The 26,826-nt window shown below is 42.1% G+C and overlaps 1 protein-coding gene across 1 annotated transcript in view; it reads left to right on the forward strand.

The window, feature by feature from the left end:
* The window catches only part of LOC102458176 (amine oxidase [flavin-containing] B), a 75,863-nt gene extending 51,383 nt beyond the window's left edge, over window positions 1–24,480 (forward strand). The window contains exons 6-15 of the mRNA XM_075912844.2: window positions 3,951–4,092; window positions 5,145–5,294; window positions 5,926–6,085; window positions 7,491–7,587; window positions 8,916–8,969; window positions 12,854–12,911; window positions 14,626–14,723; window positions 15,856–15,967; window positions 16,494–16,556; window positions 17,409–24,480. Of these exons, the coding sequence (XP_075768959.2) occupies window positions 3,951–4,092; window positions 5,145–5,294; window positions 5,926–6,085; window positions 7,491–7,587; window positions 8,916–8,969; window positions 12,854–12,911; window positions 14,626–14,723; window positions 15,856–15,967; window positions 16,494–16,556; window positions 17,409–17,564 (1,090 nt within the window). The 3' untranslated portion in view covers window positions 17,565–24,480. The remainder of the gene's footprint in view (window positions 1–3,950; window positions 4,093–5,144; window positions 5,295–5,925; window positions 6,086–7,490; window positions 7,588–8,915; window positions 8,970–12,853; window positions 12,912–14,625; window positions 14,724–15,855; window positions 15,968–16,493; window positions 16,557–17,408) is intronic.
* Window positions 24,481–26,826: the final 2,346 nt, after the last annotated feature.

The following is a 26,826-nucleotide window of genomic DNA, read 5'->3' on the forward strand; positions in this document are numbered from 1 at the left end:
AACTTACGGGGAAAAACTGGTGGACTGGCCCCAGGAGCGTTGCCAGACTGGGGAAGAGAGGAGCCCTGGTGCCCTGGGAGTCCCAGGGCTGGTGGCCAGGAGTGGAGGGACAAATTCCCTGATTTGGGACCAGTCAGGTCCTGAGAGTGCCAGACCAGGAAGGTTCAACCTGTAGTGGGCCCATGCTCACTGTGGCTTGAACTCCTGCCCTAGTCTGCCACACAACATAGTTGCAACAGGCTCTTGTCCAGAAAGTTCCTATGGTCAGGGGCAGATGACTGTTTTGTGGGGCCCCGGGCAGCGTAACTCCGCGGGGCCTCCCCTTTGCCACGGCGCATGCGCCGTGACGCCATGCGCATGCACGGGGCACGGGGTGGCCGTCCCGTTCGCCCTGCCCTATATCCACCCCTGCCTATGGTTTTTGCCTTTAGAAATGTAACATAAATAACAAAATCCTAAAATGTCTAACTATACTGCAATCTGTTATTCATAGATCTTGCCTGAGAGAGTCCCCAAGGGGGATATTCCTGGGAATAAACCATTTTAGACAAATTCTATGGAGAACAAGCTTGAGCAACAGTAGAGAATGCTATTGATTTAGATAGGTGTGTGTACGAAACACATTCAGGTATCTGCTACTATACTGTGGTATAAAGGCCTTCAGAGAGTCTTCCATTGGTGTTGTCATCCATGACAACTAAAACAGAATAAGAATGAATGAAATTCTACTTGAGTTGAGCAGTGTGCATTTTCAAAATCTTTGTTAGGTAACTTCAACATGTTTGTTAATGTAAGGTGTAGCTCAGCTATTTTGATATACATAGTTACAGGTGATTCAGCCTCTTAAATTGTAAATGAAACTCTATACAATTTTGCACAATATCATACAGCACCAAGGAGGAGAGTCACATCTTTCTAATCTGTGATGAAATATGACTTGACATTTTACCTGAATTTTGACATAATTGCCAGCCTGTCTTAATTCCAAGATGCTTTTCAGATTTCATATGTGCATCTCAATTTGATCTGCCGTGTATGATCAAAAGTTAAGTTACATGCCATACCACTTTTCCTATCCCTAGAATGCAATGGTCCAGAAGGGTAATCCTCCTTTCTTTCCTTTTGTCTGGCAAATTGAGCAGATTTGCTTTTGTTTGGCATACATGTCATTGTGTGCTAGTGACTGAAACCAGCCATTTTGGTGTGAAATAATAGATTAAATTGTGGAGCTGATATAGCAAAAATGATGGGAAAGTGTCAAAATATTATGGAAAAACCAGTCCATTAGCTAAAATATTGTATGTAAAATATTAATTTATATGTTTATATTCCTCCATTAAATATAATAGAACATCTTTCAGAGATATTCATATTGCAATGCATGTAAAGAAGAAATTCATAAAAGTCTGTTTTGCCATAACATTTTTATGGGTCTAAAGAAAGAGAGGTAGATTCTTTATAGACACAGATTGTATGCAGTTTCTCAGTGACTAATGGAGAAGAGCTAGCATGAAGCTAATAAACATGCCCTTGTGTGTTAGTTTCACATAAACAGCAGCAAGCAATCACTATACTTCAATCAGTTCCAGAGCCAACACTCCCAGTTTATACCTAACTTCCCAAAGGTGTAGAGTAACTGATTATAATAAAGGGTTATAACAACACTGACTAATCTTTGTACTAAACTGTACTTCCAGATTTCATCTTTGTGGAATGGCTGCCTCCAGAAATAGACACATATCATGAACAAATATCTGATTAGTAGTTTAAAATACCACACAAGATCCCTCCCCCCAAAATGCCCCACTAGTCCCTGCAAGTTTACTTTTTTTTTATCACTTGCTTTATAGGCGAGCTCTGAGCACCCAATTAAGATGCTGGTAAATAACTGAAAGATGGTGGTCAAACCATACAAAGAATACCACATATCAAACTGCAGTGTTGCTATACAGTGGTTACCTATATACAAATATTCCTAGGCTATTGAGGACCCGAATTAAAGCAGATCAAAGGTCAAGCTTCCCTGGAGGGCAACTCTGTCCTTAGCCTTTTGCTTCCATAAAAATGTATCATCCTTAAGCTGATAAAGACAATGCTGTTTCTGTGAAGAACTAAAATTGTGAAATATTGAAATGAAACTTGCTTAAATGTTTTTCTTTTTTAAAAAGCCTCTTTACTTAAAAAAGAAGTTTCAGTAAACAAAAGAGAAAACTAGTTTTAAAAGGGGATTTTTTTATTGGTGTCGGAGGTTATTTTCTGTGTGGCAGTTGACAGGTGCAATAATCACAGAAATCCACATGGCTTCCTTCCTGTGGCTTTAATACTCTTATACAAACATGCAACGTGAGACTAGAGGAAGTAATTTCAGTTCAGCGACAAAGTGTTTGCTTCTGCCTATATTCACACATCTTTCAACTCATCCTGAAACCTTGTCTTGATCCTGGGTCTGTAATAATACTCAGCAGATTTTGGTCCTCTCTTGTATCAAAGCTCAAACAGTCAGAGAGAAAACAATGATCACACGTTAGACACAGATCACTTTTAGTTAGGACACTTTTTTCTACATGGCTGTGTCTACACTGGGCCACTTATTCCGGAAAATCAGCCGCTTTTCCAGAATAAGCTGCGAGCTGTCTACACTGGCCCTTGAATTTCCGGAAAAGCAACGATGCTCTACTGTACAAAATCAGCCACTATTCCAGAAAAACTATTCTGCTCCCGCTCGGGCATAAGTCCTTATTCCGGAACACTGTTCCGGAAAAGGCCAGTGTAGACAGCCCAGTAGTCTTTTCCGGAAAAAAGCCCCGATTGCGAAAATGGCGATCGGGGCTCTTTTCCGGAAAAGCGCGTCTACATTGGCCACAGATGCTTTTCCGGAAAAAGGGCTTTTCCGGAAAAGCAGCCTGCCAATGTAGACGCTCCTTTTCCGGAAATACTTATAACGAAAACTATTCTGTTTTAAGCAGTTCCGGAAATTCATGCCAGTGTAGACACAGCCCATGTATGTTCATCAGCAGAGGCCATTGAATGGGTGCAGGACCTGATGCACAACATGGCATCACAAATCCTCGTTTGTCAGTCTGTCTCATAAATCTGTCCTGATTCTGCTCCGGGCCTACTCGGCATTCTGCTTTTTTTTTTCCTGACTCCCTCCAGGCTGTTTCTTGTTTTGTGTGTCCCCACAAAGGGGAATTCTGTCAGATTTCCTGCAAGCCGCTACTCTTAAAAAATACACAAGTGGTTGGAGAAGGCAGTTGGATGGCAAACCATCCAAAATGTAGTCAGGACAAGGATGAGAATGGTCGTCACCCACCTGAACCATCTCTCACAGTCTCTGCTGCGTTTTACTGTCCTTGTAAACTGTCCCACTCCTGCAGGGTTTAAGAGCTATACATCAGAGGATGCTTGACTGTCTGAAAAAGTGGGGAGACGAGTATGACCAGCAGCAGAAAAGACTGTAGGTCCTGTGGGTGACACAAAGAGGGTTGGGGGAATAGGGAGCTGCAGTCAGAGCTTCAAAGTTCATTAGAGTGGTCTGGCCATGCTCCATGATTTCCTCAATCTTGAATGACTGAAAATTGTCTCCAGATATTAGCAGAAAAAACTACAATCTCCCTCTGAGTGTGGCACCCAGAAAGGGTCACTTGGCCACCTTAAAACAGGTATAATACTTACTAACCTCATTGGGAGGTTGTAGGGTTTAATTAATTTTTAGCAAGCTCCTTTGGAATTCTGCTGAGTAAAGCACTATGTAAGAGCAATTATTTTAATTACTCAGGACCATTCCTGGTCCCACTGATGTTGAGGGCAAAATACATGTTGACTTCACTGGCAAAAGGGGGTTGTGAGGCCCCTTTCTTTTACCTTGCTAGAGAACAGGGCTAGGATATGGATACTGTTTTGCTGCTTTTATAATACCTGCACTGTTTTTACTTTGATCCCATGTGCAGTGCTAGCAAGAGGTTTGCAACGCTGTTTGTGAATGTGGATGTCACCTCTGAGCCTCATGAGGTCTCTGCTCTCTGGTTCCTGTGGTATGTGAAGCAGTGCGGCGGGACAGGCAGGATATTCTCCACAACGAATGGTGGACAGGTACAATAAGCCATCAGCTTTCCTTTTTGGAAGGACACTGTGTGCCTCCTTGCAGAAACTCTTTAAGCTTGCCTATTTTAAAAGAAAGGACAAGAATCACTTAGACACAGTTCACTGCTGCATTAACAAGGCAGCTAAATTCTGATAGTTTTTACTTTACATAGAGATCGTAGATGCCATTGATTTCAATATTAGTAAGGTTCAAATTGTATCAATGTGAAAGGTATTTTTTGTGGTTCAGACAATGGACCAGGCATCAGGAGATTTGGGTTCATTTCCTGAGCAGATCACCCACTGTCTCTTAATTCATCCTCTTTGGAAAATGAGAACAATTGTAATACTTCTGGTCCTCATAGGTTAACTATATGAGAGGTGAGGAGTGTAAGGAGATAGTAACTGCAAAAGTGCCTAGATAGATAACAGACTAATATTTGAATCACAACAACCATCAGCTGGGTAACTAAAATTGAATCCTTCCAGTGTTCATCATTTGTAAGACTGTCAGAGCAATCTGATGACGATATGCCTTAGCCTTAAAAAGTTTGAGAAGTGATGTTTTTAATGCAATTTACACACATGCAGAAAAGGAAGAATCGACTAATGTTCTTGTACACTATGAATGTATGCATAATTACACTCCATTATATTGAAATGAACCTTTTTGGCTCACTTGTGATATGTTCAAGAGAGGGCTTTTTAACATTTTCTAGTTATAATTAATACTACTAGACAGATTTCAGGAGCATACTTCATGCTTTTTATAGCTTATTTATGTATAATTATGGCCATGATTGTTGCTATTACTGATGGGCAGACCTCCAAAAAGGACAAGACTGGCTTCAGCTGAGCAATGAGAAGTTCAAATACTTATCCAGACCTTACCTAAACCTCTGGGACCTGCAGAGTTGCAAACTAAGTCACTAAACTTTCCAAAAGGTCACACAGGAGTTGGGTTTATTTTGAGTGTTGAACAAAAGTTCTGTGTGATTTGTATTTTGTTCACACCAGTCTCCCCATCTCACATTGTTGAACTGACCCTTTTTCTCTTTCAGGAGAGGAAATTTGTTGGAGGCTCTGGTCAAATTAGTGAGAAGTTAATGGAACGCCTGGGAGACCGAGTGAAGCTAGAAAAACCTGTAGTCCGCATTGATCAGACAAGTGAAAATGTAATAGTGGAGACCTTAGACCATGAATTATATGAGGTAATTCTATACCTTACATTTGAGCAAATAATTTTCAGGATATGTTTTTAAAATTGCTCGGTTGGCCTGCTCAATAAGCCAGTAACACATGACACAGTGTAGCAGAGGGAGACAAAATAATCAGGTGTCACATTTTCTGGTATTTGCTAAGTCATACCAAGTACACAGCTTGGAATGGATACCAGAGAAGCAGAAAATGCTATGATGTGCATTCATGCCATTTCTTTTTTATTTCAACTCCTTGCATTCTGTTAGCTTCAGAATAAAAGAATACCTCTGGGGATGATGATAGCAATGCAGTGCAAGAGAAACATTTTCCAGAAACATTTCAGACTTGGCTTCCAAACCACTTTGTAAGCAGACTGGTCTTCTTATTGTCTTATTTCAACCAGCTAGAAAAGAATAGCAACCTGATTGGATGGTCTTATATGGTACTTGTTATCATTTCACAATTTCTACACCCAAGAGATCCTAAGAGGTCTATTTTGTAACTTTCATGCTATGGGCAAGTGTTCTTTTCTTTGAAAGATATTACCATCAACACGCATACTGTAAAGCTTCCCCAGCTTTATTACAGAAAGGCTCGAATACTGGATAATGTATTTAGTTTTATTTACTATTTCTTTTCCAGGCCAAGTATGTTATTAGTGCCATTCCCCCAGTTCTTGATTTGAAGATTCATTTCAACCCACCATTACCACCAATGAGAAACCAACTGATTAGCCGGGTTCCCATGGGCTCAGTCATCAAGTGCATGGTATACTACAAAGAACCTTTCTGGAAGAAAAAGGGTATTACATTTTAATCAGGGATTTTTTTCTGTATTGTATGCTAATGAAAGAGTCCATGTTTCTGTCAAACCTTAGAAGTGGATTTCCTATCTTTTCAGCTACTTTTCTGAGAGTCCTAGAAATGGGAGGGGACAGAGAGAATATGGGGCATGAGGGAGGAAGTTGGGATACCCTAACTCATGTTCATTTTTTTCTTAACCTATGACTGTGAGGGAGAGGGGAATGAGGGGGCAATTGCCATGGGGCCCAGTGATCCTAAAGGGCCCAGGGCTCCCACCTGCTGTTACTACAGCAACTATGGCTGGAGTCCCTGGCCCTTTAAATCATCACTGGAATACTGAGCATCTCTCTCCAGGCAGCTCTAAGGGCTGGGCTGGGGAGGCTGGAGAAGGGGCTGCACGGCATGTTCTGGGGAGCACTGAAGACTGGCTTCCCTGGCTCCACCCCTTCCACCCAAGGCCCATCCCCTTCCAGGATCGTGGAGCTAGCCCCTACCACCTTGCCCAGGGTTCTGATGTGACTGTCGGCTCCCCTGCCTTTCTCTGTCCTCTATATTTTTTCCAGTGACATCTTGGAATGAGTTACATCTCTGCCATTAGTTTACCTTAACAAAATAGTGCGGTTGGGGCATAATAGAAAGAGATTTTATGCCACATACTGCATGCCTCTGATAACTTTGTTTGAGAATAGCTTGTGGCTAAAAAAGAATAGCCATATGTGTTAGCTAACTGGAGATCTTATGAGTTTGGATGTTGAAATATTGGCTGAACCATTTAGACAGCACTGATCACAATGTTTCTTTAATTTTATTTTAATTCTTGCAGGAGTGCACTACGCAGTCTTGGTTTGCTTTTAAGCTCTTGGGGAACATTTTTTTGCAATAGGAGTCCAGAGTTATCCAGAAAAACTGGTGCTTTGAATGCCAAGTTTTTAATAACAGCTGTATTCTGTATTTCCAAGATGTTAGTACCAACATCCTAGCGTATCTTATATTTGGCATATGCCTGTCATAAAAACCTAGTGTGTATAGCGAAATGTTAAAAACACATACCTGTAATACTCAGAAACAATGTGCTTCTGTGTAATTGTTACCCTATTGTGCTGGTTATAACATAATCTTTTTGGTCATAAATTCAATTACATGAATGTCCTTATTTTGTCCCTTCTCTTCAAGAATTCCTGGAACAGGTTGCTATGGGATCCTATAACTCTTACCTAGAATATCTCACCTACCTAGAAAATAGTATGCCTCAGAGCTCAGGTGGCAGAACAAGTCTGTGGAGCAAAACACAGGTGTCATGTTCTTGATCATATCACACTGGTGCTTACACCTCCTTCTCTTTTTCAGTTTGCCAAATCACTTGGATTAATAAAATCTGGGTTTTTTCTCCTCTATGTTTTCTAGATTATTGTGGTACCATGCTCATTGAAGATGAGGAAGCTGCGATTGGAATGACTCTTGATGATTGCAAACCCAATTGCAATGTGCCTGCTATAATGGGGTAAAAGAGAAGAGGAACAACTGCATGTTAATGTTTGTGGTATGGGGTTTGAGGTGATGTGGGAACCTACCATTGGGGAGAAGATATCCAAAAATAAAAACGGAAGTGTAGAGCAGGTCATAAAGTGGTAAATTATTTTATTTAAAAAATGTAGTCAATTTTTGGTTCCAAAATGTAGTCTTTCAAAAACCGTCACTTTAAAAAAAAAATTTAAAATTTTTTGGTTGGAGAAAACTGCGAAAACCTCCCCATCTCCCTTGCCTCCCCAGTGTGAAAATGAGAAAAGGATAAGAGGAGAGAAAGGAAGAAGAAAAATTGATATTGGTGGTGGTGATGGGAGGAAAAATCCCAAAATCAAATATTTAAAAAAAACCTAACATTTTCTCCAAATATTTCTCCTCCTCAGTTTTTTTTAATGAAAATGTTTAGCAAGCTCTATTAAAAGGGATTTCTTTTCAATAAATGTTTTCTCTCTCCATCTTCAATAACATAATAAGCAATATTTTCTTATATGAAGTTATTGGATCATATTTCCTAATTCCACTCTAGCCTTCACAATTGTTACTATTGTATCAAATGCTATAGCAATTATAAGTAGATTTACTATGCCCATGAAAAGAAATCTTGTAGATCTTCTGATGCTGACCACAGTATGATTTCCACATGTGCAGAGACCAAAACAAAGAGGTCTGTACAGTGTCAATATTGTGGCACACAACCTGTGTGGGAGGTACTTGGCGAAGAGACTGCAGCTGTGTTTAATTTGCAATGGAAGAGGTGCTGGGGACTCAAAACAGTTTTTTTATGTTCATAACTTATTTAGCAAGCCCAGAGTTGCTGGGGGTAAGAACTGCCAATGCCAGAGGTGCCATGACTCCACACTGGCACAAAGAAAGCATCAGCCTTGACAAAGTTGACTTTCTAGATCTGCCAGCCAGCCTGCTCCCCACCCCCCTGCACAGGAAAAAGAGTGTCCCAGATGTAGTGGCTATGGCAGCCCTGTGGCTACCTTCCTCTCTGCTGCATGAGGAAGGACGTTTCCTCTCTTCCGGGTACTGCAGTCCTAGTAAATTTCTCAAGCAGACAGTTTCTTTATCTCAGGCTGTCTGAAAGTTGAGCTTAAATCCTGCAGAACTGAAAACAAGTTTATACCACATTTCTCAAAAAGAAAGAATTGAAAGGGTTGGAAAGTTGGCACCAGGTAAAGACTAAAAGATAAGAGACAAATGTTGTAAGTTGGCATCATCAAGCCACTATCTGATAGTGTTTCAAAGGGTGCCATGTATATAATGAATGTCATCATTTTTTTTGTGGTTTTCCTTTTTTAGTTTTATTCTTGCTCGGAAGTGTAGAAGACTGACACATCTCACAAAAGAAGAAAGGTAAGAATAAAGTGCCATTGTTTTATACAGTGTTTACATTTTTGTTTAAATTGTCAGAGACTCTGTCTCCCTTCATATAGTAGATGAAAAATTCCCTATATACGATAATTACAGGGATGTTGGATATTAACTAAGCACAGTTTGCAGTGCTGTCACTTTAAAAATAGGTTGTAAATGGTAGTACTGGTTTTTTACCTTCAAAAATATTCCCAGCATTTCATTGAACTATCAGCAAAGCTAAAATTATATGGCAGTGTTGGGAGGCGGAGTGAGGGAGTGAGGGGAAAGACCTTTATTTACAGATGGACAGGGTATGTTCAAATTTAAAAACATGGGATGCTCTATGATCAAGCAGACATTTTAACAGTAGTGGTCAGCCCAATTAAATACAATATTGGTGTCCTCAAATCAGTGATACATGAGCTCTTGCAGCATTTGTAAAAAGGGATCATGTGGAACATTACTCCTCCCGCTCTTAGAGCAGCTACACTGTACCACTAAGCCTCTTACTTTTTTATGACTAGATTAGATATTTTCCTTCTTCATTTAAGCTTTGGAATGGAACTTTAAGAGGTGATTGTCAGAGAAGAAGCTAGAAAAAACCTTGAAGTCTATTGTGTCCAGAATTTCAGGCTACCATTAACACCAAATGGCACATTTCACCATGTGACAGCATATTAAGTACAATCGAGCATTTGCAGCACTTGGGAACAGCGCACATGTCTGTGTAATCAATAGACACCTTTGTTACTAGAGAGGTGCCATAAAAGACAAACCAATTTATGAAATGGGTGTCAAAATCATTAACATGTTTATCTGTCTCAGATTAATTATTACACAATAGGACTATGAATACTTAATGAGTGAGCATTAAGCTATTGATGACTGTGGTAAGGAATGGTTCTGACATACACTGTGCTTAATGTAGTATAGTACTTACAAATAGAAATCCACCTATGCACACAATTTAAACCTCACTTTCATGCTGCATAGAGAAAAGAGGCAGACAGAATGTTTGGCCAGGAGTCTCCATGCCCACCTGTAAGCTGTGTAGTGGGGCTCCTCAAATGGGACAAGTACGCTGAGTCACTGATGGTGGGACTAGGTTTCCAAGGATCCAGACATCATGTTGTGATTGCCTGAAGGGGCTGTGACCACTATGCTAGCCCATAGGCTGGAACAGAAGTCACAGTGCAGCGGTGCTGCAGCCTGTACAGCCTGTAGGAATGATACTCACCTTTACCCACTACTCAAATTCCTCTGGACAAAGCCCAATCACTAATTACAGTGGGTTGGCTTGAGGCCCAGCTTGCACAGTTATGCAAGGAGCATCTGTTGCTCCCTTGTGCCTGCCTGGACTGTGAGTAGTAGTGCAGGAAGGAGAACAGCCTCCATTGGCTACTACAGTGCCACCCCCATCTCATGCACAGCACAACAAGGGCAATACAATAGCCTCTAGCTAACGGAGCTGCACAGAGCACTGGGGAAGTACACTGCACTGCGTACTTCCTCCACAGAGCAGGGGGAAGCGAGGAGGTAGCTTGTGATGCTTAAGAGTCTTAAAATGCTTCTTTGGTTGCTTTGGGAGTAAGACAACGGCACGTTTCCTTCACTCGTGGCTTGTGAGAAGCTGTGATTGAGCCCAGGGCCTGGAGATGAGGGTTTTGCCCAGGGTGCATGTAAGATGTACAGCACACTATGGAGAGAATGTGAGCAATAGGCCATTTTAATTAAATATTAACCCATTCCCGGGGAAAAGGCTCCACTGTGTGAGCAGCAGGCACCTCTGCAAAGACAGACCTCGCGATGGGGACCACTCCGATAAATCTCGTCAATAAAATGTTGTCACCAAATCCCATTCGACCCTTTTGAAACAGCACATTTGTTATTGATGATTAAAGCTATTGAGTGCCCTCCTCTGCATTTCTTTGGCTGTCTGAAAATGCCCTTGATATGAAGGTGAATATTTACTTTGCTTTAGCAAAGTCATTTTGCCTTTGCAGTTTAGTTGGTAAATAGCAGTGGCACTTACAGCTCTCAGGACCCAATTGCTTTCTTCACATCAGGAGCTCCACCTGCCTGCCGAGAAGTTGGTTAGCTCTGCTATGCAATTTCATCTTCCTCGGACCCTGCAATGGGATCTCTGGAGGATTTGTGATCCACATCGGGGAAGGGAGCAGAGCAGGGCTAGGTTTGGAGGGAGGCTCATTGTTCCTCACAGAGCTCTGACAGGGGTAATCAGGACAGTTAATGCAGCCTGACGTGGCACTTCTCTGTGTGGTGGGCCCACACTTAGAGGGGACTCCAGGAACAATTGTGGGGTGGGCTGTCAATGGTGGTAACTCTCCAGTGGGCTGTGGTGTTAATTGGGGGGTAGGGAAGCAGAGTGTCCTAGGGCTGGTCCAGTGGCCTATGACTTCTGGGAAATCCTGAGAACCATGGTCTTTTAGGGCTGACTCCCTCCTGTTTTTGCCAGTTTGGAAACCGAGACTCCAGTGGAAGAATGCAAAGTTCCCTGGAACTCGTCTACAGATTGCTTTGCTAGAGCACTCAAGCTGGGCTTTTGTCTGAGATGGATAGAAGCGACTTTCTTTAGAGTGGAAAAAGAGAGAGAGCTGGTGAAGATGTCTTCTAGTCATGGTTACTGGCTCTCTTGACCCATTCACTGCAGCATGACTCCCGCATTGAGGCATTGCAGCTGTTTGAGCTCCTCCTGGTGTTACCTAGGGTACCTTGTCATGTCTGTGGAATTGAGTTGACAAGGGTTAGGAAAAGCTTGTGTTGGGGCTCATGGCATATGACAATATCGTATTTATACTGTAACACCACAGTCAGTGTGTAATGTGCGCGTGCACGCACACGCACACACACGCACACACATGCACACACACTGTGCAGTCCAGCAGAGGTGGAGTGGGACAGAAATCCTCCTCTGGGCACAGATCAACAATCCAGTCACTCCATGGGGCTGCCGCTGTAGCTCTGGATGTGTATTATGCAGAGTGGAACAGGCTTTGGAGCTGCAGAATGGTGCATCCTCTGTCTCCACTTGTCCTCAGCCAGTTGCTGCACCCTGGAAACCTGCTGCACAGGAAAATAGCTGAACTTCCACAAAGATGGGCTCCATATGCCACGGGGGACAAGGTCCACTTGTGTAGTTCACATACTCAGCTCTCCTGTATATGTGCTGGGTCTGGGGCTCTACATTTCTTCTATGAAAGAGACAAAGGTTTACATACAAAAATGGATTGAGCATGGGTCTTTTCTTTTTTTTTTTTTGGTTCTTATCTGGTTCACTCATCTCATTCTGATCCTTTTCCTTTTGGGAAAGGATGGGATATGTCTAGATAACAAGGGCCAAAAGATTACTCAGAAGTGAGACTCCATTGCTATTGCCTTATTACAGAAGGAACTATATTCATGGATCATAAGTCCATACAAATGAAAAGGGAAGAGGGATTTTTAAATTTCATACCGATTCCCTGAGATCACAACCCAGCAGTTTCTGTTTCCCTCATGAAAATTCAGCAAAGGCAGTCTTCCATGAGTCAAAAGTACAAAAACTTACTTCTTTCTTTCTCTGGCAGATTAAATGACTTTTGGATAATATAAAACTTTGAGATGATAAAGATCTGTCTTAGGGAGTGATTTTCAAAACTGCTTGTGAAGTTGGCTCATATAAAACAGAGCATTGATCATCTTTACTGACTCTCTTCTGAAGTACAACTTCTGACCTCCAAGCTGTCGGTGTTCAGAATAAAACCAAAAGAGTCGAAACCTTCAGCTTAGACACAGGTTAATCTTTATTCTCTGGAAGTAAGAACATAGCAGCAGAAAATGATTTCCTTTCCTGTGTTTAAATCTGTGTTGCATTTCTCCCCTAGGAAGAAGAAGATCTGTGAACTCTATGCAAAGGTTTTGGGATCAGCGGAAGCCTTACATGTAAGCACATAACTTACAACATATTACATCCAGTCAGTCTCATTATTGTAACTGGGAGGCACCGCTGAAAAGGTGATGTAAAACCAGTGTTCTTGGCACAGTGTCCCTTGTTTAATAAGGATTAGTGTTCTCACCCTGTTTACTAATTTGTACAGAAAAGTGATGAAAATCCTGGCAAGCTTTAGGTCATGTTTGAAAGTTATTAAAATGTGTTTGTGTGAAATAGTTAAAAATGCAAAGGAGTTCATTTTAAAACAAGCTGCTAAAATCTTAGTGCGGAGTGTTCCTTTCATTATTGTTGTACAGTAAACTTAAGCCATTTTCAGCTATCATGTGGCTTGCCTCCCCATCCAGTGCATGCCTGTATAGTGTTCCTTTTTGTCTCGTGATTGCTCCCTCCCATAGCAACATCTGCCTTTGTTACTTTTAGTTTTTCCCTTCCTAGTAAGGTAAGTTAACTGGTAACGTTTCTATGGTCTCCCTGTTTGTGAAAATTCATTTGCTTTATATTATAAACAGCCTTTATTTTATTAAAGGCAATAACATGGTTGAAATGTTTAGACATGAGCCACAGTAGCATGTCATTTTACACATAGCTCCCACATACTGCTGTGCTATAAAAGTGGCCATATGTGGCATAGTTGATGTATAAGAACATAAACATGGCCATGCTGGGTCGGACAAATGGATTTAATCCATTTAACCCAGTATCCTGTCTTCTGACAGTGGCTGGTGCCAGATGCCCCAACGAGAGAGAACAATTATTGAGTAATGTATTTAAGTAAGGGTGGCTTACAGTTTTTTCCTCCAGTCCTAACAAACCTGTGATTTTGGGAACTTAGGCAGCCTGGGAGTAACGAGTGCAACTATAATGAATACAGTGGTGTGACGAATTGAGGATTTTATTCATCTTGTTTTGTTGCATGTGAGTTCTACTGTCCTATAGTAACCCTGGTTGTGTGCCTCAGTTTCCCTGGGCACTGTACTAATATCTAGATGGGGTTGGGAATTTCAGTGTGATCGCCTCCTCCATGTACACAATGGCTGATGCCTTCATAAACTAAACCCGTGAGCCAGTGCGGCCAGGTGACACCTTTTGCCCAAGAAGCAGGACAAAGGCCAGAGGAGGAGCCTGGCTGGGGGACTGGGACTTGCCTGCCAGGAATGGGTCAGTTGCAGCTGTCTGGGGAAGGACAGGGCTCTGGCTCTGGACCCCCTCCCCCAAAGGTGGATTGTACTAACTGCTTCTGGTTATTGTGCTGACAGATCTGTTTTATACTGTGTCCCTGTCGACTAATAAACATTCTGTTCTATCTGCTGGCTGGAAGTCACATCTGAATGTGGGTATGGGGTGCAGGACCTAGTGACCCCCCCCCACACACACACACACACTCTGGTAAAAGTACAATGGGAATTAAAATCGGTTTTACACCAAAGCTGAATTTTTTACTTTACGTTGTCTCTGCTGTCTGAAGCACAAATCTACAAAAACAAGAGAATTAAGAGGCATCTAGTTCTACAATGTACAAAATAACCACTTAATAAAAGCTAAGAGTGTCTAAAGTTAAGGTTTATGTCCAATCCATGTTGCATTATATGTTATATGTTGTTATATGTGCTCCTCATCTTCTCTGCTGCCTTCTCAGGTCTTTTAATAGTTTCATCCTTAAGGATTTTTCTTCCTCTAGAAGTTTCATTAACTCTTGTTTTCCAGCCGGTGCATTATGAAGAGAAGAACTGGTGTGAGGAGCAGTATTCTGGCGGGTGCTACACAGCATACTTCCCACCAGGGATAATGACTCAGTTTGGAAGGTACAGTGACTTGCTAAGGAATTCAGCAACAGGAAAATAAAAATGACTAGCTAAATATCCTCTGTAAAAGCCGTAAGCCCTTTGTGCACAGATTTTCTTTAGACCTGGAGTATTTCTAAAGGAATACCTCAAACAGTCTTGTATGATATTACTTCCCCATTTGCCTGGATTAAGTGTTTTTGAAGGATGAGTCTCATTATTAGTCTTTTCACTTTCATCAATGACTACAGGGAGAAGTTGATTGATTTGTTGGGCTTTTTGTTTTCTTTTTGTGCCCAAGGCGGTAAATTTTCATGACAATTTTACCTTTCAGATTTTGAATTGGCTTTCCAATTTCCTTCATGGTTTTTAATACTAGAATAAAAGGCCTTACCCTGTAAAATATCTATGAATACGAGTGATTTCAATTGACTGTCCCTGTTAGTAGACAGGGACTAATGCAATAACTACTGTGCCAATACGTAGTGTCCTCCCTGATTCAGGTTTATGAATGAAAACAAAAGTGGCCAAAAAAGCAGCAGTGGCCAAACTGGCAGTTACCATTCAGTTGTGCAGTTATTTTCAGTTACGTGCTCTGGATCTTTTTGAAGTGTAAATTTTGGCAGTTCTAAAATAACTCAGAGCACTAAAGAAATCCAGATTTAGGATCATATAGTGCCTTTCATTTTTAAAGTAGACAGAAGTTACCTTAAAGTAAATTGTCACAGATCCCAGTAAAGCTATGTGATCCAGCAAAAAGAAGCTGTTGTTTTTTCTTTCTTAAGTGTTATGGGGCTAAAGTATGCCATTTAAAGTGCTAGTGAATTCACCTCATTTCTAGTGGTTACAAGTGAAAACAAGCCATGTCTCAGTCTAATTCTCATTTGGACTTCCAGGAGTCCCAGAATTGCACCCAAAATAGCATTAGCAGAATTGCAGTAATACTTTCTGACTCTTTAGAAACATAGGGAAAACCAAGAAGAGTCTAAAGTAAGAAATGAAATGAAAGGCTGATTATCCTAATAGTCTGCTGCTTTGCTAACTCTTAAGTGCTCAGTGATGTTGAAAGTATTCTCCCCTTGCTTCTTACCCAAGGAAGTTTGTCATGCTTTTCTGATCTGGCTGATATGACACATTTTTATCTGTTTTAAAGGATCATTCGCCAGCCAGTTGGCAGGATCTACTTTGCTGGCACAGAGACAGCTACAGAATGGAGTGGGTACATGGAGGGCGCTGTACAGGCTGGAGAGAGAGCAGCTAGAGAGGTACTGACCCATGCCTGTACGTTTTGCCTGTACCTGTTTTATGTCTACGTGTCTTGTATGTGCTCCTTTGATGGCAATTTTATAGGAGGTGACCCACAGATTCATGGTAAATATTAGTCCCTAGTTCAACAAGATCTATAAGCAGGACTATCATCAGCAGGACTACTCACATCTCAAATTAGGGATACGTTGAAGTATCTTGTGAGTCAGAGTCTGAATGAGTTAAAAAGGCTTCTTTCACTCCTTTATCCTGAACCATTTTTTTCATAGAAAACCCACTACCACTCACATGTGAGTGATTACCTGTTAGGGAATAGGTGCTTCTCTGGGAGTATGTTGATAAATAACAGCCCCTCCCAGAAATCTGATATGCAAACATCAGATTTTCTGTTAAATTTGAATACACACAATCATATTTGCTAAGCCCTTGTCTTGATGATAGCAGCATCAACTTAAGCAAAATCTGAAAGCCAAATGTCTTGCCCTTCAAAATAATGAATGGAACTGACCTGTCCTTTATTTTCAGATACTATGTTCTATGAGGAAAATCTCAGAAGGTGAAATTTGGAAGTCAGAACCAGAATCAGCTGTAAGTTTTCCTTCAGTTCCCGCAATCTTTATTTTGATATTAGCGATGCGATAAAGTATGTGTTGTCTTTATCTTCATCAACTACAGCTACAATTTTTATTCTACTACCTTCCAAAACTGTCCGTTTATGGATAATGGAGACCATGACAGCTATCCAGGCGTGGTGGAGGAGGGGGGGAGGCAGTTTCTAAATACTTTGTAAATGTGGCACAGGGAAGATAAGGCTAAAATCAGTACAGGTATCTTTTACAATGTTTGCATTAAATTGATAAGAATGCTTTGGGCCTCACATTTCTTCGCAACCTATTTATTGTTATAGGTTTGAAAGCTTTTCAAGCTCAGGTATATTTATTTGTTCTCAGCCACCTTTAATAATGCTGGTTGAATTTCTTTTTTAAAAAATTTGATAACTTTTTTTTGCTGAAATTTTTATGAAAAAAACAAGGAACAATTTGAGTAAATTTTGGCAAAAAAATATTTCCTGCTTTTTAAACAGCTCTTTTTTATTGAAGTGAGAACAAATATCTAGTCTCAGCCTCTTTCTTTTGAATATGTTAATTTCAGGTTGTAAGGACCATCAACAAATATATCCTGTTGAATTCCATTTCTCAAGTAGATGCCATCTACTTGGTTCTGGGTGTTTCCTGATTCATCAGGAGGACATGGGATAAGAACTGATGATAATAGAGTGCCAGACATTGCTTGAAGATTAGACTTCTGTTTAAAAGAGGAAGCACACCCAAACAGATTCAAACAGATATCTCTGTTTCTGCTGTGATGTATTTGATATTTATATTTTCCCTTTCATAGCAGAGGTGATCCTGCACTAATGCTGAATGTTCTCCCATCCAGGATGTCCCAGCCTTGCCAATCACTACTACATTTTGGGAGAGAAACTTGCCATCTATACCAGGACTGCTAATGCTGGTTGGATTTTCCACTTTCTTCACTTCAATGGCTGCTGTTGGTCTATTTGCCTACAAAAAGGGGCTGCTAGTTAGAAACTGAGAAGGATGTTAGCACAAATCTGCACACTTGCCATGTACTTTTTCCAAAGGTGGTTTTTGTTTTGTTTTGTTTTGTTTTGTTTTGGTGTGCACTTATCTGTCTCCAAAGCAGACCAGAACAGGTAAGGGCAGTGTGTGTGTGTGGGGGGGGAGAAGTAGAGATGCAACTTCAGAGTGGGGATGAATGAAAGGGGTCAAATAAAGTAAGAACCACCTGAACATTGACCTAATTTTAGCATCATCATCTGAGGTTCTGAGGTATTCTGTTCTGTGTTACTTCACTTTGAACTTCTGTCCAGGTCTGTAAATGAAAATGCCCCCCCCCCCCAAAAAAAAAGTGAGAGAGATGATCTTATGATATTTTCAGCCTTTTGTACACTGTCTCTGAACCAACCTGAATTGTGAACATTTAAAGGCATGCCCATCATAAGTGGAGTATTGCCCCCTCATGTTCTAGCAATCTAAAAGACTTCTGTTGTAGCTTCACATCACTTTTGAATTAATGCAAATTGCAGGTGAGACTCTTTTAATGAATGTTTTTCCCAAAATGCCTTGAGCCCAAACATCACTTTAAAAATGTATGGCTAAACTTTGAAATTGTTGTTCCATGATGCAAGTGCTCAAGGGCTTGTCAAGAGCATAATTCCTCACTTTACATTTCCAATCACATGTTATGTAATAGGAACTGCTTGGAACAAAAAAAGAGTAAAAAATCTGTCTTAAATAGCCCCTTGAAAATTCCCCCCAATCTAACAGTTGTACAGTGTGCTTATCCTGTCTTGGTTGCATAAAGATGCTCTAGGTAGTGCTGGGGTCAAATTAACCCCTCTGTCGACTCCAGGGAGCCATGCAGTAACTTTTCAGTTCTTACTTTTTGGCACCCTTGTCTACACTTTTTGGAGCAGGGACTCTCTCTCACTGTATGTCCATAGAGTACAGTGGGCCCTAAATCTCATTTGGAGCCCACAGGCACTACCACAGGAAATAACTTTTTGTCCATTGTTGAACAGAGCTTATCTGGGTTGCAGAATCTGAGTTTGTCAAGGCTGTTCCCCGCTCTGGCACTCAGATTGCAGAAGATGGGGGCTGGCAAGAGACCTTAAACACCTTGCCTCTATAGGCTTCTGTTTAAAAAAACTCCCCACAGTTACAGATTTCCTGGTCTTGGGAGATAGGCTTGAGCCACCATCAAGTGTAAAAAGCCCCTTCTCCTTAGACCCAGGGAGAAGCACTTGAATTTCTTCCAGAGGGGTACGCCCAAGCTCTTTGACCACAAGAGAGTGTCAAGAAAAAAAGAGAAAACAAACTACAGTCTATGAAAGCTGACCTCTCAGTCTTAGGTGGGCACACACAGACCTCCTGCTATCTTCCAGGACATAAGAATCAAATCATCCCCTTAAAAAAGATGATTTTATTAACAAAACAAAAAGCTGTACTTGATAAAGCATACTGGTTGCTAGATGTTACAGAGCAACTGAGAAGAGAACAGATTAAAACACAGAGAAAAATGGTATCTCTAGGTGCAGCTTAGATGCAGTAAATGGGGGAGGCGGCACATGGACTTAGCACAGAGAAGTTTAACCAAACAACAAAACAAAGAAAATAACCCGACCGCGACTAAATATACATTTTTCCTATGTACTCACGATCTGTGCTTCAAGGTCCAGTCCATTTCCATGTCCAGTATTCTTGGTAGACATGCTAATTCTGCCTAGTTCAATTCATCTTGTTTCCCCCAGCTCCTAGCTTAAACTCGCCAAAGAAAAAAGCAGGCAGGTATATCGTTCAATTCAAATTTCAACACCCTCTGCCATTGGCTTTCTTGACTCTCTACCAACATCCCCCACCTATATGAGTTTAATCCTTTAGTAATTGAATGCTGGCCCCCATTCCTCCTATCCATCACAGAGCTAATGTCTTGAAATATAAATGGAAACCTCTAAACATTTCCATTTGTATTTCTTGGAATGTATGTTGTGTTGATGGGTGTACCTGGATTTACAAGGGTGATTTCTCTTTGGGTATGTCTGCACTGCGGAACTATTTCTGGATACCAGAAGTATCCCAAAATAGCTATTCTGTGTCTATTGAAGCAGCCCATTATTTCGAAATAGATTTCAAAATAACGGGCAGCTTATTCCAATGTCCTGGTAACACTCGTTCCATGAGGGTTAAGGGGCTTTTTGCAATAGCAAGTTATTTCGAAATTTGGCGCTATGTAGACCGTGACAAATGATGAAATAAGCTATTTCAAAATATACTCAAAATAAGCTACACAATTTGCGTAGCTGTCCTTCTGCTGTACAACGACAACAAAAAGCCCCTGCTCAGCTTTGCTTCTTGATTCATATCACTCTAAATTGGAACTTATATATACACTTTTAATAGAGTTTTTTTCATCACACCTATAGCCATACAGGATTTGTCATGCCTCCGAGGCCTCAGTATTTCACTTAAAAGGAAATGTTATTGCAAGTCTGCTCTTTCTAATACAGTTTCCAGAAGAAAGGACTCTTACTTCTTTACCTTAGTACCATCAGACCTCATTATTTTTGTAAAGGAGAAAGACAAAGCAAGGGAAGAGCTTTGAAAAATCCTTTCAAATCACTATAGAACTCTGCCTTAATAAAAAGGTACCTGATCCTTTTAGGCACCAAAGGCTCAGGACAATGGAATTAAGTGTGAGTGACAACAGCATGGTTTCTAGGGCTGTGCACTCATCTTCTTGTCCCTCAGTTCTTTTCTGCACTGTAATTGCTTCCAAGGAGAAGAAGTTGTTTCTGGTTCCTGAGAGTGAGAGCAGCCATACTGCGCTTGTTAGTCAGCCATTCTTTGACGAGATCTTGTCTTAAGCTTTTGGGTCTGTAACTACCCGTGTTTCAACCTGCTAGCAAAATGTAGAGCAGGTTTCTTTTTTCTGCTACATCTGTAGTGAGATCTAGTTTTAACCTGATTCATACCTCTGAAGACTACATGATTAAGAAATATACAATCCTGTAGTGGGAGTGTGGAAGTCCTATGAACAAATTCTCTGCTGGTGCCAGTAGACACAGCACGGACATAGGTGAAACACTGAGCTACCAAAATTAGCATATTTTCAATTGTCCTTTTCTATTCAACCTTCAGTTAAAGGCTTTCTGTCATTATGCTAATTAATATAAAGCTACTATCCCAAGGTACATTGAATGCCATTCTAACTATGCCCCATAAAAAATTCTCTTGATGACATTTCACACTCAGACTTCTATGAGGAGAAGCCATGAATGATTATGCACAAGATTGTTGCTTGTCCTACAAGCTTGCATAAGGGAATGCGGGGGCATAAGATTTCTTGCATTGCAGCTCGCAGGGCAGAAAAAAGAGCAGACTTTGAAGAGAGTCTCCTCTCACTCAGGTATGCGGAGTGGGGATGGGAAAGGTGGAACCTTGACTAAGCCCCACAACAAACCAGTCAGCATAGTTGAGTCAGCTGTGTGTGGTAAAGGACTAGGGCAGATTACTTTCCGATGGAGTAAGGGAGAAGTAGGAGACTGAATTGCAAAGTTTGTTCCAGGGGTAGTGCAGCTATACACTACCCCTTGGTCAGGGTAGCCCACTAAGCAACAATCCAGTTCTGTGCTCTCTTGTCTGGTGACATGATCTAGCTAGGCAAGATTTTGTAGAGTCTTTAAAACAAACCCCCTGAAATCAAGATGAGGAGAATAGCTCATCAGTAGTGTGTTAATTGTCGAAGGGTCAGTTCTGATGCTGTGCAATAGGAGTTTCCATGTAAGTAGTTAGAAATGCAGTACAAGTCCTAGTGATGTTCCCAGGCTAGTCATAACTATTCAGGGGGCTGAATCATAAAGCAATCAAGTGGAGCCCTGGAAAGCTTAAGCATAGACTGGTGCTTCTGTCCTCCTTGCTTTGGGGACTTTGAAACCATGCAAACAAGAATGAAAAATTAGCACCGCTATAAAGAGAGCATCACAGTTCAGGCCAGCTGCCCCTCTGCTTCCTTTTAGTCATTCAGTAAGTATATCCACTCTTAGGCTTCCTGGTCCCAGCTATTGCCTTTCTTGTGTGGATACCTGTGTTTCTCTCTCTCCTGACTGGGTGATTTCTAGGCTGTATGGTTTTCTGCCTTTGCTGTAATTCCCATCAAAAGGCAGTCTGCCCAAATAGGCCTTCTTGCTTTCTTTTCAGAGGCTATTGCCAACAGCTGTATGTTACTACACAGCAAGTCCAGTACAAGCCTTTCTTATTCCTAAGGTAAAAGCACTTCAGGAAAAAAACATATTAAAACAGTACATATCTCTATGCATGCTAATATGCTTGCCAAAGATCCCCCACTACAGTTGTCTCCGTGTGATTTCTGCAGATGAGTCTCTCAGACCGGGCTATCCCTACAAAGGGGGCCTCTCTGCATGGGGGGGAGTCTGACCCTTCTGCATTGTGAGGACTGCACTCAGGGCAGGAGCTGTGGAGGACAGAAGCAGGCCAGGGAGCCAGTAGGATCACCCCGCACTCACTGGTGGCAATGGGAAGTGGAGCAACCTGGCCCCAGCCCATTCCACTCCTCCAGCTCCCAGCCACATTGCGTGGGGGAGGAGGTTTTGGGAAAAGCACGGGTCTCCCTCTCGCACTCACTGGCAGCAGGAAGCGGAGCGACACTGGGAGGCAGCAGAGTGGAGTGGGCGGGGGCTGGGTCACATTGCTTCCTGCTGCCAACAGTGAGTACAGGGGCAGGCCTGACTTCTGCTGCTGGCACCAGGCCCCCCGCTTATTGCCCCAGACCCTGTTGCTGCGGGGGAAGGGTTTGAATGGGAGCAGTGTAGGGGCGGAGTACAATCAGGGGCTTGGGGAAAGTGGTGGAGTGTGGGTGGGACAAAGTTAGAGTGGACGTGTCCCAGGCCCGCATGCCCGTAGGAGCAACCCTGCTGAGCACAACCCACAGGGAGCCGGCCAGGGTATGAGGGCTGGCCTCCACAGCTGGTGCCACCCAATGTCCAGCGTGCAACTGCCTAGGACACCATGGAATTTGGGGTAATTTGGTGCTGCCTACTTTGTATACTGGTAGAGACAGCCCAGAATTAGTACACTCACACAAAGTTTAGTCCCTCTTGTCTGCAGATTGGAGGTCTTTCAACTGGAGTTTTCAGAAGCAGGTAATCAGAATGCAATTAATTTCTCTCCTCAGGGCATATCTTGAAAAGGATGGATTTGAGGCAGGGCATTTGCATCCTCGAGTATTTCCTAAGAAATCACATGTATTGCCCCACAAATTCTTTGAAGTTCCTGATATCCCCTAAGATAGTGGTCCCCAACCTTTTGGGGCTGCTGGGCGCCCGGGGAGCGGGGCTGCTCATGCGCCGCATGTCTGGGGGCGGGGTCGCTCATGTGCCGTGTGCAGGGCTGGATTGGAGGGGAGGGGGTTAGCCTGGCAGCTGCCTGTGATGCCAACCTATGGGGGCACCTGATGGCAGCTGTAAGGGGCGCTGTGCTCCTGGCTGTGCAGCACCTCTTCGAGCTGCCATCAGACGCCGCGCGCCCGGGACCGGAGGCTACGCGGTGCCCCTTAGAGCTGCCATCAGGTGCCAGGGGGTGGGGCCGTGCATGTGCCGTGTGCCTGGGGGCAGAGCTGTGCATGCATCGCACGCCCGCTGCTCGGGGCGCAGGAATGGCTTGAGCCGGCCCTGGCCACGCGCCCGGGGCTCGGGGTACAAGAATGGCTTGGGTCAGCCCTGGTCACTCGGCAGGTGCACATAAATGCCCCAGCAGGCACCATGGCACCCACGGGCACCGCGTTGGGGACCACTGCCCTAAGAGGTTAATTCTGTCTTTCTGCTTAGGAATGCCACACAGCCCTGCAATAGTACGTAAACATTTGCATTTTAATAGTGTGAACTCCGACAATGTTGAACTTAATTCACTATGGTCTAATTTAATTCAGTAAGGTTTGTCCAGAACATTGCCATCATGGACACACAGAGTATGTTACACCACATTCTTTTCTCCTTCTACACCTTGGCAATCTGAGTCATAGGTGTAATTGAGAACACAGTTCAGTCCAATGAATGTAGAATTCTAAGAAATCTAAGCTGGTTATCCAACTGGAACCATTTGGAACTATCTGCAGTTTTTGCTCCAGCTGATGATGATTTAAACTCACTGAAATTGCACTGCAGTAAAACATTATACTGAGGCAAGAAATCAATTATCCCAATAAGCAGCTGGGGCATACGTAAGAAGAAGAAATTGTATGTCCCTTGGCTAATGCTTAGGAGCACTTTATTCCCCAGGCGGTCCCATTGAAATCCATTTAATTTCTTATGGAGTTGTCATTGTGAATAAGGGTATCAGAATCTGACTCTGAGATTCATTCTGTGCCTTTGAGTTGGATGTGCCAGACAGAAAATCTCTTGTGATACACTCATAGTAGCAGTGTAGATCTTATGTTTTCACATCAACTTTTAAACTAGATAGGACAACTCTTCATATATAAAGATCTTGATGTTAAAGGGACAGCCCAGGTACAGTATACTAGATGGGACCTTGCTCACCATTTCAAACAGAGAAACAGATGGATAGGGTACTTCTAAGACCTATACTTGTAGATTGATTTGTGTCCAATCTCTCTGGGAATTGATAGGGGTATTATCTACCAGAATTAAATTATGTTGATTGGCTTTTAACTTGATAGCTTTTGTTGGCTCCAAGTTCTCCTGCTTTTAGTTTTTAATCTACCTGGGCACACTGGCCTGTTTATTCATTCTTCACCCTCAGGCTTCCTAGAAAGCACAGCAGAGAGCAGGCTGTTTTTTTTCTTCTTGGATTTTAACAAATCTGTCATGGCACCCAGTGATCTTTCAGTACCTCTTAAGGATTTACTCATATCAGAGTCTTTCCCTTTCTCCATGACCTGAAGTTGTCAATCCTCTTCTGACTCACAGGCAGCTCACTGCAAATTTTTTTCCCTAAAAAGGACAGGACTGTAAAAGGAACTGAGCAATGTGAGCGTTGCAGACACAGGAAACAGAAGAGAAAATCAGTGAGAGCAGTTTAAAGTAAATATCTTTTCTTCAATGTTATATATTCTGAACAGCACTGAACCCAGCTGTACTTTGTTTACTAAACATTTTAGTAACTGATGGCTCAGATTATTTTTAAAGGGAGTGCTGTATGCTCAGCACTTTGTGAAAATCAGATCGCTTGTGTAGAGCCTGAAGTACAGACAAACAAGCCCTACTTTAGCCCTCCCTCCCCCTTCCCTTTTTTAAATGTTCTGGTGTAGTACTTATAAGTTTGACAATGAAAATACACTTAACACCCAGGCTGTGTCTAGACTGGCCAGTTTTTTCCGGAAAATCAGCCGCTTTTCAGGAAAAACTTGCCAGCTGTCTACACTGGCCACTTGAATTTCTGCAAAAGCACTGACTTCCTACTGTAAGAAATCAGTGCTTTTTGCAGAAATACTATGCTGCTCCCGTTCAGGCAAAAGTCCCTTTTGCACAAAGCTTTTGTGTAAAAGGGCCAGTGTAGACAGCTCAGATTTGTTTTCCGCAAAAAAGCCCCAATCGCGAAAATGGTGATCGGGGCTTTTTTGTGGAAAAGCGCGTCTAGATTGGCATGGACACTTTTCCGCAAAAAGTGCTTTTGCGGAAAAGCGTCTGTGCCAATCTAGACGCTCTTTTCCGAAAATGCTTTTAACAGAAAACTTTTCCGTTAAAAGCATTTCCAGAAAATTATGCCAATCTAGACGCAGCCCCAGTGTGTTGCTACATTTGTGGACTAATAATAATAGTGCCCCCATTCTTTTCATAAACAGATCCCAAAGTGTTTTACAAAAAAAGCGAGTCTCAGTAGGCCTGAATGATTTTGTTGACAAAGGGGTTTGGAATACATGTAGGGTTGTCTGGTGTCCAGTTTTGAATTGGACAGTCCAGTATTTGAGCTTTCTGTTCAGGAAACAAATTGAGAAAATATAAATGAGAAAATAGAAATGTCTGGTGTTTTCTAAATAAGATGTAATGTAGATTGTGATGTAATGACAAGTGTGTCCGGTATCTTTGTTGAAACCATCTGGCAACCCTAAATACATGTGGTGATGCTGTCCCAGAAATATTTGAATGGACTGCTCAGGGGAACTGCTCTGGAGGCTCATAAAGGCAAAGAGCTTTTTCTTTGTGCCCAAAATAGATCCAGCTTTTTCTCATGCACCTTCTAGGAATTTTCCAGTCAAACTAGAATGCATAGTAGTCAAGTGAGGGAGAACTAATTTGGATAAAATTGGAAATGGTCTGAACCATCACCAACACTTCTCATGAGCATGATTAACTTTTCATAAAGAATTATTGTGCACAGGAGCAGCTCGAGGTGAGCTGCCAGGAGCTGGCGCCCGAGGCGGAATGCACCATCGGCGCCCCTGCCTCCATAACCCTAAATGGCATGATGTCATCATTGGGCACCCCATTGAACGCAGTGCTCTAGGCAACTGCCAAGGTTGCCTGCATCCATGATCTGCCCCTGGCTGATCTTAAATTCCTGGTTTCAGTGGTAAGTGGAATTAGCAATACTAGAAGAAAGGCAACTCTATGGATTCTTCTAGCCTGACCAGAAGTAGGAAGTACTTGATAGCTCATGATAAAACTGGGTCCTATGAGATTTCCAGCCCCATTTTGCAGACTTACAGTATTTAGAATTAACTAGTGGAATAAAGACTTGAAGCTTTTGAGTGGGTTTTTTCACTCTCAAACCTCTCAGACTTTTGAAATATATTAATTGCCACTGCAAATTCTTCTTGCTACAAATAAGTTTTGTATCCTAAGGACACTAAGTAATGAAAGATAAGTGCAGTCACTTCTCCTTTTGTTTATTAAATATTTTAATGGATAAAATAAAAAATAACATGCTGTATGTAGGTATATCAGGAAGTCATAAATACACTGAGCATCTGTCTTTACAGAATTCACCCCCCTTTGCACATATGGAAGGAACTTTGCACTACCCTGGGGTGGGCAATAAGCGGCTCGTAAGCTAGATGCGATTTGCCAGTGTTTAGCTCTTATTTACCTAGGGCTGGGTAATAAGCAAGCTGCAGGCCTGACACAGTTTGCCCAGGTTAGCCCCTGGCGATTTGTGGCCACTGGGAACTGCGAGTGGCCATACCTGCGAACAGTCAGGTAAATAAATAATCTATCAGTCGGCCAGTGGCTGGCTAACTCTGGTGACTTATTGCCCACCCCCGAACTTACCTCTTTATACTCATTCTGACAGTTAAAGGA

This window comes from Pelodiscus sinensis, chromosome 1 (genome assembly GCF_052426305.1).
Source record: "Pelodiscus sinensis isolate ZL-2025 chromosome 1, ASM5242630v1, whole genome shotgun sequence".
Lineage (NCBI taxonomy): Eukaryota > Metazoa > Chordata > Testudines > Trionychidae > Pelodiscus > Pelodiscus sinensis.